This window comes from Eucalyptus grandis, chromosome 4, assembly GCF_016545825.1.
Source record: "Eucalyptus grandis isolate ANBG69807.140 chromosome 4, ASM1654582v1, whole genome shotgun sequence".
NCBI classification, from domain to species: domain Eukaryota; kingdom Viridiplantae; phylum Streptophyta; class Magnoliopsida; order Myrtales; family Myrtaceae; genus Eucalyptus; species Eucalyptus grandis.
Window position 1 is genome coordinate 24,012,295 of NC_052615.1, and position 14,738 is coordinate 24,027,032.

Consider the following 14,738-nt stretch of genomic DNA (forward strand, 5'->3'; position numbering starts at 1 on the left):
TGTCGTTGAAAGATTCCTTTACTCGCTTTCCCAAGAAAAGATGACAACTTTCTCGAAGATAAACACGAAGTAGAGACAGGATTGGGAGGAGAATGCCTTTTTAGGGTTTTGAAGTTTAAGCGAGGAAAACTGTATATATACAACTCAGTTTTAAAAAGGAAAAACCAATCGGCACAAAGGAAAATGAACAGACGCCTCTTTTAAAATCAATAACTGCCAAATAGAAGTTAATCTCTTTGAAAAGACAAGATTCAGTTTTTCTACGGAAATTATAAATTAACTGAACTAATGATCGTACCTTTTTGAGATTGAATAAAATAACAACTTACGTCTATAGCCATGAATGTCTGCGAGTCGAGGTTGGAGAGTCTTTAGACTTTAACTTCCTCAAGCTTCAAAATGTTGAGTCTGGAACGAATAAACTCGAATTGATTTTTCTCAAAGGCTTTGTGAATATATCCGCTAGTTGATTTTTTGAATCAACAAATTGAATCGAGATTTCTCCATTTTGAAAATGATCTCTAATGAAATGATGTCGAATCTCTATATGCTTTGCTCTTGAATTGGATTTTTAGTGAGATTGATTGCGCTGGTGTTGTCACATCTAATCTCTATGCATGAGTCTTCAATTCCAAAGTCTTGTAGCTGTTGTTTTATCCATAGAATTTGCGAACAGCAACTTCCAAGAGCTACATACTCGCCATTTGTTGAGAGAGCCACGGTGCTTTGTTTCCTTGAAAACCAAGACACTGTCACCTTCAAGCAACGGCAAGTTCCCCCGAAGTGCTCTTTCTATCAACTTTGCAACCAGCCAGATCTACGTCTGAATATCCAAGAAGATTAAAGTCTCCCTTCTTAGGATACCAAAGACCGATGCTTGAAGATGAAGCAACGTATTTAATAATACGTTTCGCAGCAGACGAGATGGGATTCTCTAGGATTTGATTGAAACCTAGCACATATGCAAACACTCAACAAAATGTCGGGTCTAGAAACGGTAAGATAAAGAAGTGAACCAATGATGCTCTGTATAGCTTTTGATCAACTTTCTTCCCTTCTTCATCTTTGTCTATCTTCAAAGAACTTGACATCGGTATGTCGGTCTTTTGCACTTTTCCAGTCCAAACCTTTTGACAAGATCATTAGCATATTTTTCTTGATAAATAAAAGTTCATTCCTTCAATTGTTTTACTTGAAGACCAAGAAAGAATGTTAACTCTCCCATCATACTCATTTCAAACTCATCCTGCATAGACTTAGAAAATTTCTTGCATAGACTTTCATTAGAGAATCCAAAAATAATATCATCCACATATATTTGAACAAGTAAAAAACTTTTGTTTTCCTTTTTGATAAATAAAGTAGTATCTACTTTACCTTTGACAAAACCATTATGTATTAAGAACTTACTTAGTCTGTCGTACCAAGCTCGAGGTGCTTGCTTTAAACCATACAAGGCCTTTTCGGTCGAAAGACGAGTGCGGCTTCTTTGGGTCTTCAAACCACAGTGGTTGTTCCACATAAACTTCCTCATGGATAAATCCATTTAGGAAGGCACTTTTGACGTCCATTTGGAATAACTTGAAATTTTTATAACAAGAAAATGCAAGTAATAGTCGAATAACTTCTAACCTTGCTACTGGTGCGTAAGTCTCATCATAGTCTATTCCTTCTTCTTACGTATATCCCTTGGCCACGAGTCTTGCTTTGTTTCGTACGACTCTTCCTTTCTCATTCATCTTGTTCCTGAACACCCATTTAGCTCCAATAACAGTTTTACCTTTTGGTTTAGATGTCAATTCCCAGACATCATTAATGTTGAACTATCTGAGCTCTTCTTGCATAGCTTCAATCCAGCTTTCATTAGATAAAGCTTCTTCTATCTTTGGTTCAATTTCAAAAATGAGAGCCACAAAGACACTAGACTCTTCACGCCTTTTGGATCTGGTGCGAATTCCTTCATTAATTTCGCCGATAATGAGATCTTTGGGATGGTGGACTTATGCTTCCAGATTCTTGGTTGATTTGTCTGCAGTTGATGATCTCTTTCTTTATTTGAATCTTCACAAACAGCTTGATCTTTGGTCTTCAGTAGTCGAGATGCTTCTTGAGTTGTAAGCTTTGGAGGGTGCAGGTAGGTTCAAACTCTTCATGATGAGTCTGGACTGGATTCATCTTGCGTAGAGTCTTGAAATTTGACATTCATTGACTCCTCCACGGATCGCTCTTCTTGTTATAGACTCGTAGGCTTTGCTTGATGTAGAATATCCAAGGAAGATGCCTTCATCGATCTTTCTTCAAACTTACCAACTCGATCTTTTGCATTTTTCAATATAAAGCATTTGCAACCGAACACATGAAAGTATGAAACAATAGACTTCTTACCTTTGAATAACTCATAAGGGTTTTCTCTAGAATAGGTCTTAAGAAGACTCTATTGATGATATAGCATGCTGTTGAAACAGCTTCAGCCCAAAATTGTGAAGAAATCTTACTTTCAATTAAAAGAGTTTTAGCCATTTCTTGAAGAGATCTATTCTTTCTTTCCACAACTCCATTTTGCTGAGGAGTATATGGAGAGGAGAACACATGCTTAAAGCCAGATTCATCACAAAATTTTGTAAAATCTTGATTTTCAAATTCACCTCCATGATCTGTTCTTATACTTGAGATAACACATCCTTTTTCATTTTGAACCTTTTTAGCAAATTTTTCAAAATACGTGAAGGTTTCGGACTTACTTGCAAGGAAATATACCCAAGTAAAGCGGGAGTAATCGTCCCACAATTACTAGGCAATATTTCTTACCTCCAATGCTACGGGTTACGGTTGGTTCGAAGATATTCATATGCAGCAAGCGTAGTACATGATTAGTAGAGACATGATTTATTGGCTTAAATGAATTTCTTACCTGCTTTCCCGAGAATACATGGAGTGCATGGATCGATCTTTTGGTATGGTAATTTGGGTAGACCTCGAACAAGCTGCTTTGATTAGATTTTGGCTAATTGCTTCATGTTGACATGACCAAGCTTTCTATGCCATAAGCTTGCTTCGTCTTGAATTGAGATTAGGCATTGCGATTCATTTGGTTTCACATCCAGAAGATAGATATTTCCATGTCTTTGACCCATGAAAGACGAGTAGAGTCTTTTTTGGTTCCCGGAACATGTTCCTTCTTGAAAGAAGATCTTAAAACCAGTATCACACAATTGGCTAATGCTGAGAAGATTGTAATTGAGTCATTCCACTAGGGAAACATTACTTATTGTGAGATTTCCAATTTTCACAGTTCCAAATCCCACAATACTTCCTTTGTTGTTTCCTCCAAATGAAACTTTTCCACCATTTACTTGAACAAGCTTTATGAAGCAATTTGAGTCTCCTGTCATGTGTTTTGAGCATCCACTATCAAGATACCACTTTTTCTTGACGGAGACCTGTATTTAAAAGAGAGTCTCAAGCGTTCTTTGGTACCCAAATTTTCTTGGGTCCTTTGGTGTTAGTAAGATAAACAGTATTAGCCCATACTTTCTTAACAGGTTTCCAAACCATAGGACACTCTTTTCAAAGTGATCCGGACTGTTGCACTTTGAACACTGAGGGCATTTCGACCTACAGACTTTACAAAAACTTTCTTGAAATGATTTTTGTAAGCCTCTCTCGAGGGTCTTTCCTTAATTCTTTCTTTTACTTTAGGAAAATCAATCAAGGGAATTGTTTCTGCTGTCATACCTAGACCGGACTTATTGAAGTAAGGTCTTTGAGCTGAAAGAATTTTTTCAAATTTTTCGGACCTATTGAAAATTTCTTTGAAATATTTGATAAGTCAGTTTTAAAAGGGCATTTTCTTTTAAAAGATTATCTTCATTTTCTTTAAGAGTGGAAACATTCAAGTCTAAACTTTTAACTCTTTCTTCTAAAACATTTTCCTTTTTGTTTTAGAGCTGAGTTTTCCTTTTAAGTTCGGAAATTCTTTTGAGAGAAGTCTTAAGACTAAAACACAGTTCATCAATCTATTTAGAAACTTTGACAGGAATTTTAAAATTACTTGCCTCGAATTCACTATCTGAGTCTGATTGTGCCATCAGACATAGGTTGGCATATTCATTGTTACTTTCTTCACACTCTGTATCACTCCGGTGTTTCGGCTTTGAGAGCTTTTCGAAACTTTTCAGCTTTTCTCTCTTCTTCTTCGAAGAGGACAGGTTAGGGTCGATGTGTCCCTTTTTCTTACATTCAAAGCAAACTACACCTTTGTTTGGTTCCTCATCATCAACAAACTTGGTCTGCTGTCTTTGAAAACTTTGTTTCTTTGAGTTGAACCTTCTTCCTTTTCTATTCGGTTTTCTGAATCTTCTTATCATGAGAGCAAGCTCCTCATCATCCATAACATCTTCAGAATCTGTATCATCATAATCATCATTTGATTTTAATGCAATGGATTTCTTACCTTTTGGATCTTCATCTTCATTAATTCGTTCCACTTCATAAGACTGAAGAGTTCCAATCAGCTCGTCGACAGATAGTGGCATAATTCTTTGCGTCTCTCTTATTGAAGTCTTTATGTGATTCCAATCCTTGGAGAGTCCACGCAGTAGCTTGTTTACCTTCATGGGATCAGAAATTGTTTGTCCTTGATTCTCAAGACCATTGACAATATCTGTAAAACGGCTAAACATGTCAGTTATAGATTCTCCTGGTTTCATTTTGAAGGCTTCATATTGACCGAGGAGAATGTTAATTCTGGTTTCCTTCACTCGATCTATTCCTTCATAGGTGATATGTAATCTGTCCCAAACTTCTTTTGCTGTAACACAAGAAGATATTCTGTTATATTCAGTTGGTGACAAAGCACAATATAAAGAGTAAATTGCTTTTGCATCGAGTGCTTGTCTCTTGATTATCTCTTCCTGAGTCATTCCGCTGGTCTCAACAGTTTCTTTCCCTCTTTTAGAGACTGATGCAGCTGTAGGAGTAATTCATTTTTCTACAACGTCCCATTCCAGAGGATCCTTTGATCGTAGGAAAGCTTTCATCTTGTTCTTCCAGATGTTGTAATCCTTTCCATCAAAGTAGGGTGGTCTGGTATTGCTTTGCCCTTCCATCAGCCCTGGTGCTAGCATACTAGCCATGGATCTTTTACTTTGAAGTGAAACACTTCAAATAAAGTGAGTACACGAGCTTTGATACCAATTGATATAGCTAGTATAAGTACCTAGAGGGGGGGTGAATAGGTATATAAATGATTTTTCTCGATAATTGCACAATACTAGACAGTTGATAGATTTGAGACAAACAATAATCAAAGTAAGACGAGAGAAGAGAAAAATTGAACACGCGGTTTATAGTGGTTCGGCTTATTTCAAGCCTACGTCCACTCTTTTTGCACGATAGCCTATTGGCTGGATTCCACTATGAACAAAGAGATGTTACAGCGTTGTTCTCCCTTGATTTCTCAGTGTAGATGATCTACCACACTCTCTCAAGATATCACTAAGTATAGACACTCTTTGTGTATACAATTTCGCTCAAAATGTATCGACTAATAATCAAGGTGCTTCAGACTCTGGAATTTCTCTATCGATCATGCACTAAAGCAACTGGAACGTCTTCCTTTTATACTCCTTTATGCCATCATACCCGTTGGCACTTACCAAAGGAATTCCTCCAATCTACCCGTTGGACGGAATCGATCAAGAAGATCATTTGAGCTACTAAAGGAACCCGATGATAGCCCATCAATCCTGTTTGCCCATACAATCAGGATCTTAGTTTCCAAGAATAGAACCTTCCAAGAATATTTCGTCGACTATCGGATCTTCAAACGATCTTGATTACGAATAAAAGAATCCGTTATATTTATCCAGCCAAGAGATCTTATCCAGAGGATATGACTAAATCCTCAACCAAATACTTTGGCTCTGGATTGCCTTTGTCACTGGATTAGAAAAACTGTCAATGAGAATAGTCTTGAGTCTTGAGTCTTGAGTCTGGTGATCTGAAAGTCTTCAGACTCTAAACAGAAGGTCTGTATTTATCCAGACTAGATTGATAGAAACGTTTTGTTAGCTTCAAAATATTCTGGAAAGATTTATCCAACAACTTTTGCTATAGTTGCTACACAAGATCTCGAACTAAATCAAATGAACTTAAAGATGATGTTTTATCACAGTGAGTTAGAGGAGATAATTTAGATGAGGTAGGCAAAGGGATTTGTTATGAGGAAAAAATCATTTGCTTGTTAAAGAAATCTTAACAAGTTTTCAAATCGTCTCCTAGGCAATAGTACTAGCCTTTTAACGCTTTCGTGGCTAGTCTTTACTACTTGAAGAGTTATTAGGATACTTGTGTTTACTTTAGGAGTTGGAGGATGGGTCCTTGATTTATAACTAGATGTCTGTCTTATATTCATATGACGTAACCCTTCCTCTTCATTTAGAAGCTATGGGTGTCATAAATGTAATTTCGACCCTACCTTACCCCACAGAATAGCAGACGCATTATATAAGGTCTAACGACTAAGAGAGCAATGCCTGTGCTGAAACTCATAGCGAGAGAGAGAGAGAGAGAGAGAGAGAGAGAGAGAGAGAGAGAGAGAGAGAGAGAGAGAGAGAGAGAGAGAGAGCAGTGGTGGTGTCGAAGTGAACATGGCTTCCAAACCAGGACTACTCACTGATTGGCCATGGAAACCTCTCGGAAACTTCAAGGTGTCAACTCTCTCTCTCTCTCTCTCTCTCATATACATGCACCCAGAAGAAAAACTTGCACACTTTGGCAACCCTTTGCATAGTTATATGGGCGTATTGTCAAGGTTTATGCAAACAAAGTGCATCAATATAGATCCAATAATGCATGATCTGATGCTTCGCTGGCTCCTCGTTATCAAGAGGCTAAGGTTCATTATCATAGTATTGATATCAATTTTCTCCAAAATGTTTACTTTTCTTCGCTGGCCAATGCCTAGAAATATGTGTTTACGCTTGTGTCACTTGGAATACTTTGACCTATACCCAAGTTGATAAGAATCAAGTCAATTACAATCATTAATCATGTAAATCCAAGCGAACCATACATAGCTCAATCTCACATATGTCAATGGCTGTGATTGTATCTGGTTCATAGATCCCAACCCGGACAAGGATTTTTCCTCTCCTCATGGCCGAACATAGTACGGTGGCTATCAACAATCATGTACTCAAATCTAATCTTGTCCATGTTCATCCGATGGTTGAGCAGAAAGGCGACGTAGCACACATCTCTAGGATATGCTAGAACAGATAAGCAATGAGCAATGGACCGATATTGCATGCTATGTGCGAGGCACATGCTAAAAAGACGGGAGAACAAAATCTTCTTATAAGGCAACTTCCTAGGATCAATCTTTTTATGTTTTTTGTGTTGCTAAAATCCTAGGATCATTCGTTATTATCCCTTCATTGAACACCAAAGCAGTCGTGTCTCGCATCTAATTTTTTCTAACGAGGCTTAGCAACTGTCATTTGTCCTAAAGACAGCTCTTCCATCATTTATCTGTGTGCAGTACATGGTATTGGCTCCTTGGGTGATCCACAGCACTTACGTTTTTGTCAACAGCGAGGAGAGAGAGAGGGACTTGTTCACGTTCCTGATATTTCCATTTTTGCTATGGAGGATGGTCCACAACCAAATTTGGATAACTCTGTCTCGGTACCGCAACGCCAGAGGGAATGGCAGGATCATTGACAAGGGCATTGAATTTGTGCAGGTCGACCGAGAAAGAAACTGGTCAGTCTCTTCATCCCTCACTACCTTCTTCTTTTTCATCCCCAACAACATCTTTTCCTTTTTCCCTTAGCCGGGATCAGAAAGATCATCAAAGATCATTTTTCCCTTTTTGGAGTTTCTTCAATCATAACAAAAGGAACCATGATAAGAGTTTATCAAGTTGATAATATAAACAAAAAGAGAAAAACGAAAAGGGTCCTGACTATAATACAATACATGGATAGAAAATTTTTTGTGTTTCGCATGTCTCATCGCAAATAAGTTGCTGAAATTTTTAAAATAAGAGCTTCTGGCATTTATTTTTGACTTTATATATTTTTCCATTTCTGGAGGCGTGCCTAAACATTTAATTTTATTTTTATTTTTGAGCACCTAAAACATTCAAGATTTTTAGCTATCAACTCATGGATTCCCGTAGAGTATTTACTTAACCTTTTCTTGATTTAAATAATACTGTAAATTTTGGTGGGACGGTAAAATAACTGATATATTTTACGTTTCATAAACTAATAAATTAAGGGTTGTGGTGGATGTTGAATATAATTAGCCACCCGTCTATAGGATAAACTACAATTTTCTCCCGTCATTTGACATATATATTTAGCAAATCAGCCGTAATATAAGGAGCATTAATATCTCGTGATCATATCATCAAATAGCTAGCATGATATTATAATTAAGGAATGGAGTCGACCAAACACATAAAAAATATTATAGCCTATTCGTGTGTTTTTCTTAAATAAGCCTTTTTATTTTATGGAATTAACTAATAAAGGAACTATTAAACATTTCATTTTTTCGTTTACTTTGTTAAATCATTGTCCAGGGATGACCAAATACTGCTCAATGGATTGATCTTCTAAATCGGAGCGATGACTCTCGCCGGAGCTCCTCGCTTGCCGATGTGGAGATTCGATGGTGTAATAACCACAGCGTTGCTTCATATGGGGCCGGTGGAGTTCCTCTACTATTGGCTTCACAGGGCCCTTCACCATCACTATCTCTACTCCCGCTATCATTCTCACCATCACGCCTCCATCGTCACTGAGCCTATTACCTGTAAGTACTCATCACCTGTATTTGGCTCCTCTCTCTCTCTCTCTCTCTCTCTCTCTCTCTCTTCTCTCTCTCTACCCCCTTCCCTTTTAGTTCAATATGAGCAGCTTAATCTCAAAATGAATAAAATTTACAATATAAAGTAGGAAATGTCCATGTCATACGCGTATTTTGGTATCGGTTTGACTTTTGAGGTGTTTATGATGCTCACATGATATATGTGTGTCTATATATATATGCAGGTGGTTCTTTTCTTGTGAGTATCATGAGCCATGTGGTCAAGCAGTTTACCTAGCTTTATCTTATCACACCTAATTCTACATGCACGAAGATATCAAATTACAAAGAACTCATTCCTTAAGTAAGATCGTCATACTTTAATTGGTTATATATAGAGATTAATCTTTGCTTTTATTCTTATGTTTAGGAAACTCATGAACCAAATCTTTTGTACCCCAATCATAAAAGGAAATATCATCCCTATGTTCTTGTCCAAGTGGTATGAGGATCTCTATCACAAGAGAAAAGTACTACAAAAATCATAAACTTATTGTATTTGTATCAATTTAGTCTATCCAGCCATTTTAGTCATAAGCCTTTTACTAAAATGTGTTCGTTAGATGATGTGTCAAATTTTGATTGGTAATGTAAATGATGGCAATCCATTCACTTAATGATCGACTTGTTCAAACAACCAAAACAAATAACTTCAACACACCCCTTTGCTTAACATGGCTTGGGTAAAAAGTCGTACTATCTCTTGCATCATAATCAAACAGAATGTGCATCATCTTCTTCAAGTTCAATTGCTCAGACCAATTAGTCGCTGAATGAAATTTGGGTTGGTTGCAGCTGTAAATCATCCATTTGCAGAGCACTTGGCGTACTTCACACTGTTCGCAATCCCTCTGTACACAACGGTGTGGATGGGGACGGCATCAATTGTGTCATTGAGTGGCTATGTGACATACATCGACCTGATGAACAACATGGGGCACTGCAATTTTGAGCTCATTCCTAAGTGGATCTTCTCATACTTCCCCCCTCTCAAGTATCTCATGTACACCCCCTCGTAAGTCTCTCTCTCTCTCTCTCTGAACCATGGTAATCGATTATTGATGAGTATATTAAGATTGGTTTACAAACTTAGCATACAAACTTATGTGACAAAAACCATTATTGAATGTCGAACATAACCTCATCAACAGTCGACCACATTATTTAATATACTAATTTTGTATATCAGTCTTAACCTAGATCGTATTGCACAATCTGATATGATAACTTCTTGAAAGTGAATATGTAACTTTAAGTTGCCATTTCTTAAGTGTTCGATATGTTGTCACTCAATCCTTGCAACAAGCGAGTTTCAATGGAAAATTCATCCTATCATTATTGCACGAGCAAAAAAAAATTGTGAACGTGAGTGAAGTGGGTCATAATTGTTGTCGAGTAACTAATTCAAGAAATTTCATAATTTCCAATGCAATAACTGTTGCGTGAAGTGGGTCGTTAATTGTTTGAAAATCGAAACACTCTTTGAGGAGTATGGGGAAAGGGACAAAAGAACCTTGAAGAGGGCCTGCGACAAATTGGGTAATGGTTTACAGTAGTTATCATGGTAGGTTGGCGATTTGTGTCTGGCTAGGGTGTTGCTTTGAAGAACGTATTGATGTTCTTGGGTTGACGTGGTATTTGGATGACTTCTTCTTTTTTGGAGACTTGGAGGGAGATTGCAAAAAGGAAGAAAATGTAGGTGAGGAATTCAATTATCTTGTTGTGGAGGGGCCCAAGAAAAGGCAGCTCCATGGAATCATTTTCTTCAACAATTCTTTTTCACATTACATTTCTCACCTCTATTTTTTTTTTTTTAAATGTGGTGTCAATACGGATCTATAATGAACTTTTCGTATTTATTATAAGACAAACTCTTGTGCGCACGCATTTTGGCAATTTTACAATTCAAATTTCTTGGAACTTTTGTAAAATGCAAAATTTGACATGCAAATTTAAGGATAGCTTTCTTAAAATTAAATACTCTTTAAAATTTTTAGCAGGAGATAATTTTTGCTTTTACTTTCGCTGAATCTTTTGTAAGGTAGGTTAAATATAAACGCCTATTACTAATATAATACGGGTCATATTCCTTCCATCTTAAATTGAATGAAGACATTTAAAGTTACCATCGCTTCAATCCAAATCGTATGGACTATTGGTGAATCTGATTATGCCAAGCTTTTGACCGTCGTGTGACTACTTGTTCGGTCCAAAATACTGGAGAACAACGTCAATCGCATGGACTGGTCCGTACTTCAGCAACACTATCACTATATCTGAAGTATAGAGTCATGTGCAAGGATTGTGAGTCAATTTGTTAGTCAGGGGAATTTTCATATGATATTCTGAAAAAGAACCATACAAATAATCTTTTGGGTTATTGAAAGTATTATTACGTCACATCATTCTAATATTGTAGGTTTCACTCGTTACATCACACACAGTTTCGGACTAACTGCTCCCTGTTCATGCCATTTTATGATTATATTTATGGAACGATGGACAAGTCCTCTGATAAACTTCATGAGACTTCGCTTGAGCGACTGGCGGAAGTGTCCGATGTTGTGCATCTAACCCATCTTCCCACTCCCGGGTCAATCTATCATTTGCGGGTAGGATTCGCCTCTCTCGCTTCTTGGCCAGACCGATCATCGAGGTGGTATCTCTGGTTGATTTGGCCTGTGACTCTATGTTCCATGATGGTTACTTGGATCTACGGGCGCACTTTTGTGGTTGAGCGGCATCGCTTCAATAAACTCAAATTACAAACTTGGGTAATTCCAAAGTATAGCATTCAAGTAAGATTTTATTTTATTTATCCGCTCAATTGTTTTTTATTTTATATTAATGAGTTTTTTGTGCTCTAATTTTGGTCATTTTCTCATTTTCTTTGATCTTCTTTCTAGTACTTCATGCCATGGCAAAAGGAGTCGATCAATGGTCTGATTGAGAAATCCATCTTGGAGGCAGAGGACAAGGGGACAAAGGTTTTGTGCTTGGGTCTATTGAACCAGGCAAGCATCTCATGACAGTACAATTTGCCTCTCATGACATTACAATACGAATCACGATAGGTTCACGATGGACACTTTTGCAAGACAAAGAAAGTTGCTTAGGGTTCAACATATTCAATTGTTAAATGTGTCAGACTTTACTATAATGTAAACGGAATCATTCTCTAACACTTAAAGGAGGGGGGGGGGCATTCGGAAGCTTAACTATACTCTGACATAATCTTAGGCAACGAGTAGTTTCAGAAGGTTGACATTATATTAACATGATGATCTCACGAATTTTTTCAAGAATCCAAAAAAAAGAAAAAAAAAAAGAAAAAAACATTATTGAAAGAAGGGACAACTACAGGCAAGTCCCGCAACTCATCACGGTAACACATTTAAGTCCTAAAAATTTCATTTAGAGCCATCCGTTTTATTCCTTTCGTTGGCTCTATTAGTTTTAGTGGCATCATTTATTAACGGCCCATATTAGACTAAAAGGATAATACAACAATCTTGCTGCATTCCCGTCCACTGAAAATTGATAGAGTTAAACGAAAGGACTCAAATGCAATGAAATTGTGACTTTTAGGATTTAAATGCGTGAATTTAAACTTTTAGGACTTCTGCTGTTATTGTCCTTTAAGATAAAGCAATATGACCATGGTTGGGTACTCAAAACTTGGTATTTGCAGGGAGAGGAGCTGAAGGGATATGGCGGGTTCCATGTGGAGAGACATCCTCAGCTCAAAGTGAGAGTTGTGGATGGGAGTGGATTGGCAGTGGCTGTGGTGGTCAATAGCATTCCCAAAGGAACTGTCCAAGTCCTCTTCAGAGGGAGGCTCACTAAGGTGGCCTATGCCATTGCTCTTGCTTTGTGCCAAAGGGGAATTCAGGTAAATAAATAAGTTGGATGGTAATTCTTATATGCAGCTTCCTAAAAAATGCTCAAAAGTATTTCTCTCATTTTTATAGCAATCGAGACTGCATTTGGTGAGTAGCATTCAAGCGAAATTAGAAAGTATGTCATACATGTTCAATTCCCATATGAAATATAAGATTTAAAAAGATTTATACTCAGAACCTTTTGATAAGATAATTTGTAAAATTTTGTGGAATCAATGTCCATTATTTTAAAATCTTAAACTGTTAGATTATGGCATGGTTTAATAATTAAATATTTTGATATTATCTTCTTTAAAAGATCTTCCTAGAAAATAAAAAAGGGAAGAGAACTCATATCCTCAACTAACTTAGAAGATGACACCAGATTCTCACGGTAGAAAAGTACATAAACTATTGTATTAGTTAAGAAAATTCTCCTTGATTCTCAGCAGCAAAGTGCTTTCTGACTGACAAAAAGTATATACCTTCAATAGCAAAGTAGATATAGCATGGACGAAAGCTACAACACATACGAAAGGTTCTATAAATTTTCTACCGAAACGTGTGACTTTCCTTCTACATGTGAACATTGTCAATTTTCATTATAATGGAGAAAGCTTGAAATTGGCCACCTTATAACGTCTTTGTTAATTCAAGTGCCATAACAAAAAAAAGAAGGATAAGAGGGCTGTTCTTGGCATCATTTACTTATCGTCCTTCTTACTGTCGTGATACTGCAGAACTGGTTGCCACGAAGAGTGATGAGCACATGGCACGTCGCGGGGATACTCCATGCAGCAGAAGGGTGGGAGGAGCACGAGTATGGCTACTCCATCACCAACATCGACAAAGCATGGCAAGCTAGTCTACAGCACGGCTTTCAACCTCTTGGCCTCCCTGCTCATGTTTCACAGAAACTGAGTTAGATTTATCTCGATTTACACAAGCATAAAAATATCTGCGATACCATGCAACGCACTATACATATCCTCTGGGATAACTTATGTAAAATAATACCTCAAACTCTATTAATAAATGTCGTTGTAGTCTAGGCTATCGATCAACTACTGAGTTGTCGATGTCAATCGGTTACTTGGTTGCATTGTGGTGTTATTTTTAAGAAGTATGTTCATATTTCTATGTTCTATCTATTTGCATCTTGAGGTCTCTTGTAAGTTCCTAGGAATCTATCTCTTTGGAGTGCTAGAAATATTTAGTGAGTGTTTAAGTGTAACAGTTATGTATCAAGCCTATAAAAGGCAATTCCTATAATTATTTCCGATAAGGTGAAATAAATGAAAAGGATATCTATCTCCTTCACTTCTTTGTGTTGTGTGGGTTGTAAGTGCTTCACTTTCAAATTATCCCATCAAATTGGTATCGGAGTTGCATCCCCAACGTTCAACAATTTCGTATCAAAGCACACGGTTTCTGATTATGGCCTCAACAAACACTCAGCTTCCTCTGTAGTACCGTTGTCTTACCATAGAAACTTATGGTGACTGAGCCGTTAGAATGAAAGCTCTACTCGGCGCCTACAGTGTATGGGCACTTGTCAACACTGCTTATGATGAACTAGAGAGCGAAGCCATCTCAGATCGAACTCAGAGGAATGCCTTAGAGATGATTCAAACAAAAGATTAGTATGCCCTGTCATTCATCCATCAAGTTTTAAATAATTTCATGTTCGAAAAAGGTTTTGAATGCCACTATTACTAAAGAGGCATGGGATATTCTTCACAACACATATTAAAGAGTACAAAAGGCAACGGGGAAAGTCAAAAGGAAAGTCTCGTTTGGAGAAAATTCCAAAATTCCTGTTGAAAGCATAGCTAATAAATTATGTCCTGATTCTGCTTTCCCTGGAAACCAATATGCAGCACTGGATTGGAACTATTCCTTTCCATATGATTATCTAGAGAGCCTCTGTGAAGCTTCTTTAGGCTTCTCACTTGATCCTTTGTGCCCCAAAAATTC

General features: G+C 37.3%; 1 protein-coding gene across 1 annotated transcript; it reads left to right on the forward strand.

Annotated features, from left to right (window-relative positions):
- The first annotated feature begins 6,650 nt into the window (after nucleotides 1–6,650).
- LOC104442849 (very-long-chain aldehyde decarbonylase GL1-4) lies at nucleotides 6,651–13,687 on the forward strand. The gene is given in 8 exon segments (XM_010056230.2): nucleotides 6,651–6,710; nucleotides 7,544–7,767; nucleotides 8,594–8,826; nucleotides 9,676–9,895; nucleotides 11,300–11,678; nucleotides 11,787–11,894; nucleotides 12,572–12,772; nucleotides 13,502–13,687. Coding segments are annotated over 8 exon segments (1,611 nt in total).
- The last annotated feature ends 1,051 nt before the right edge of the window (nucleotides 13,688–14,738 follow it).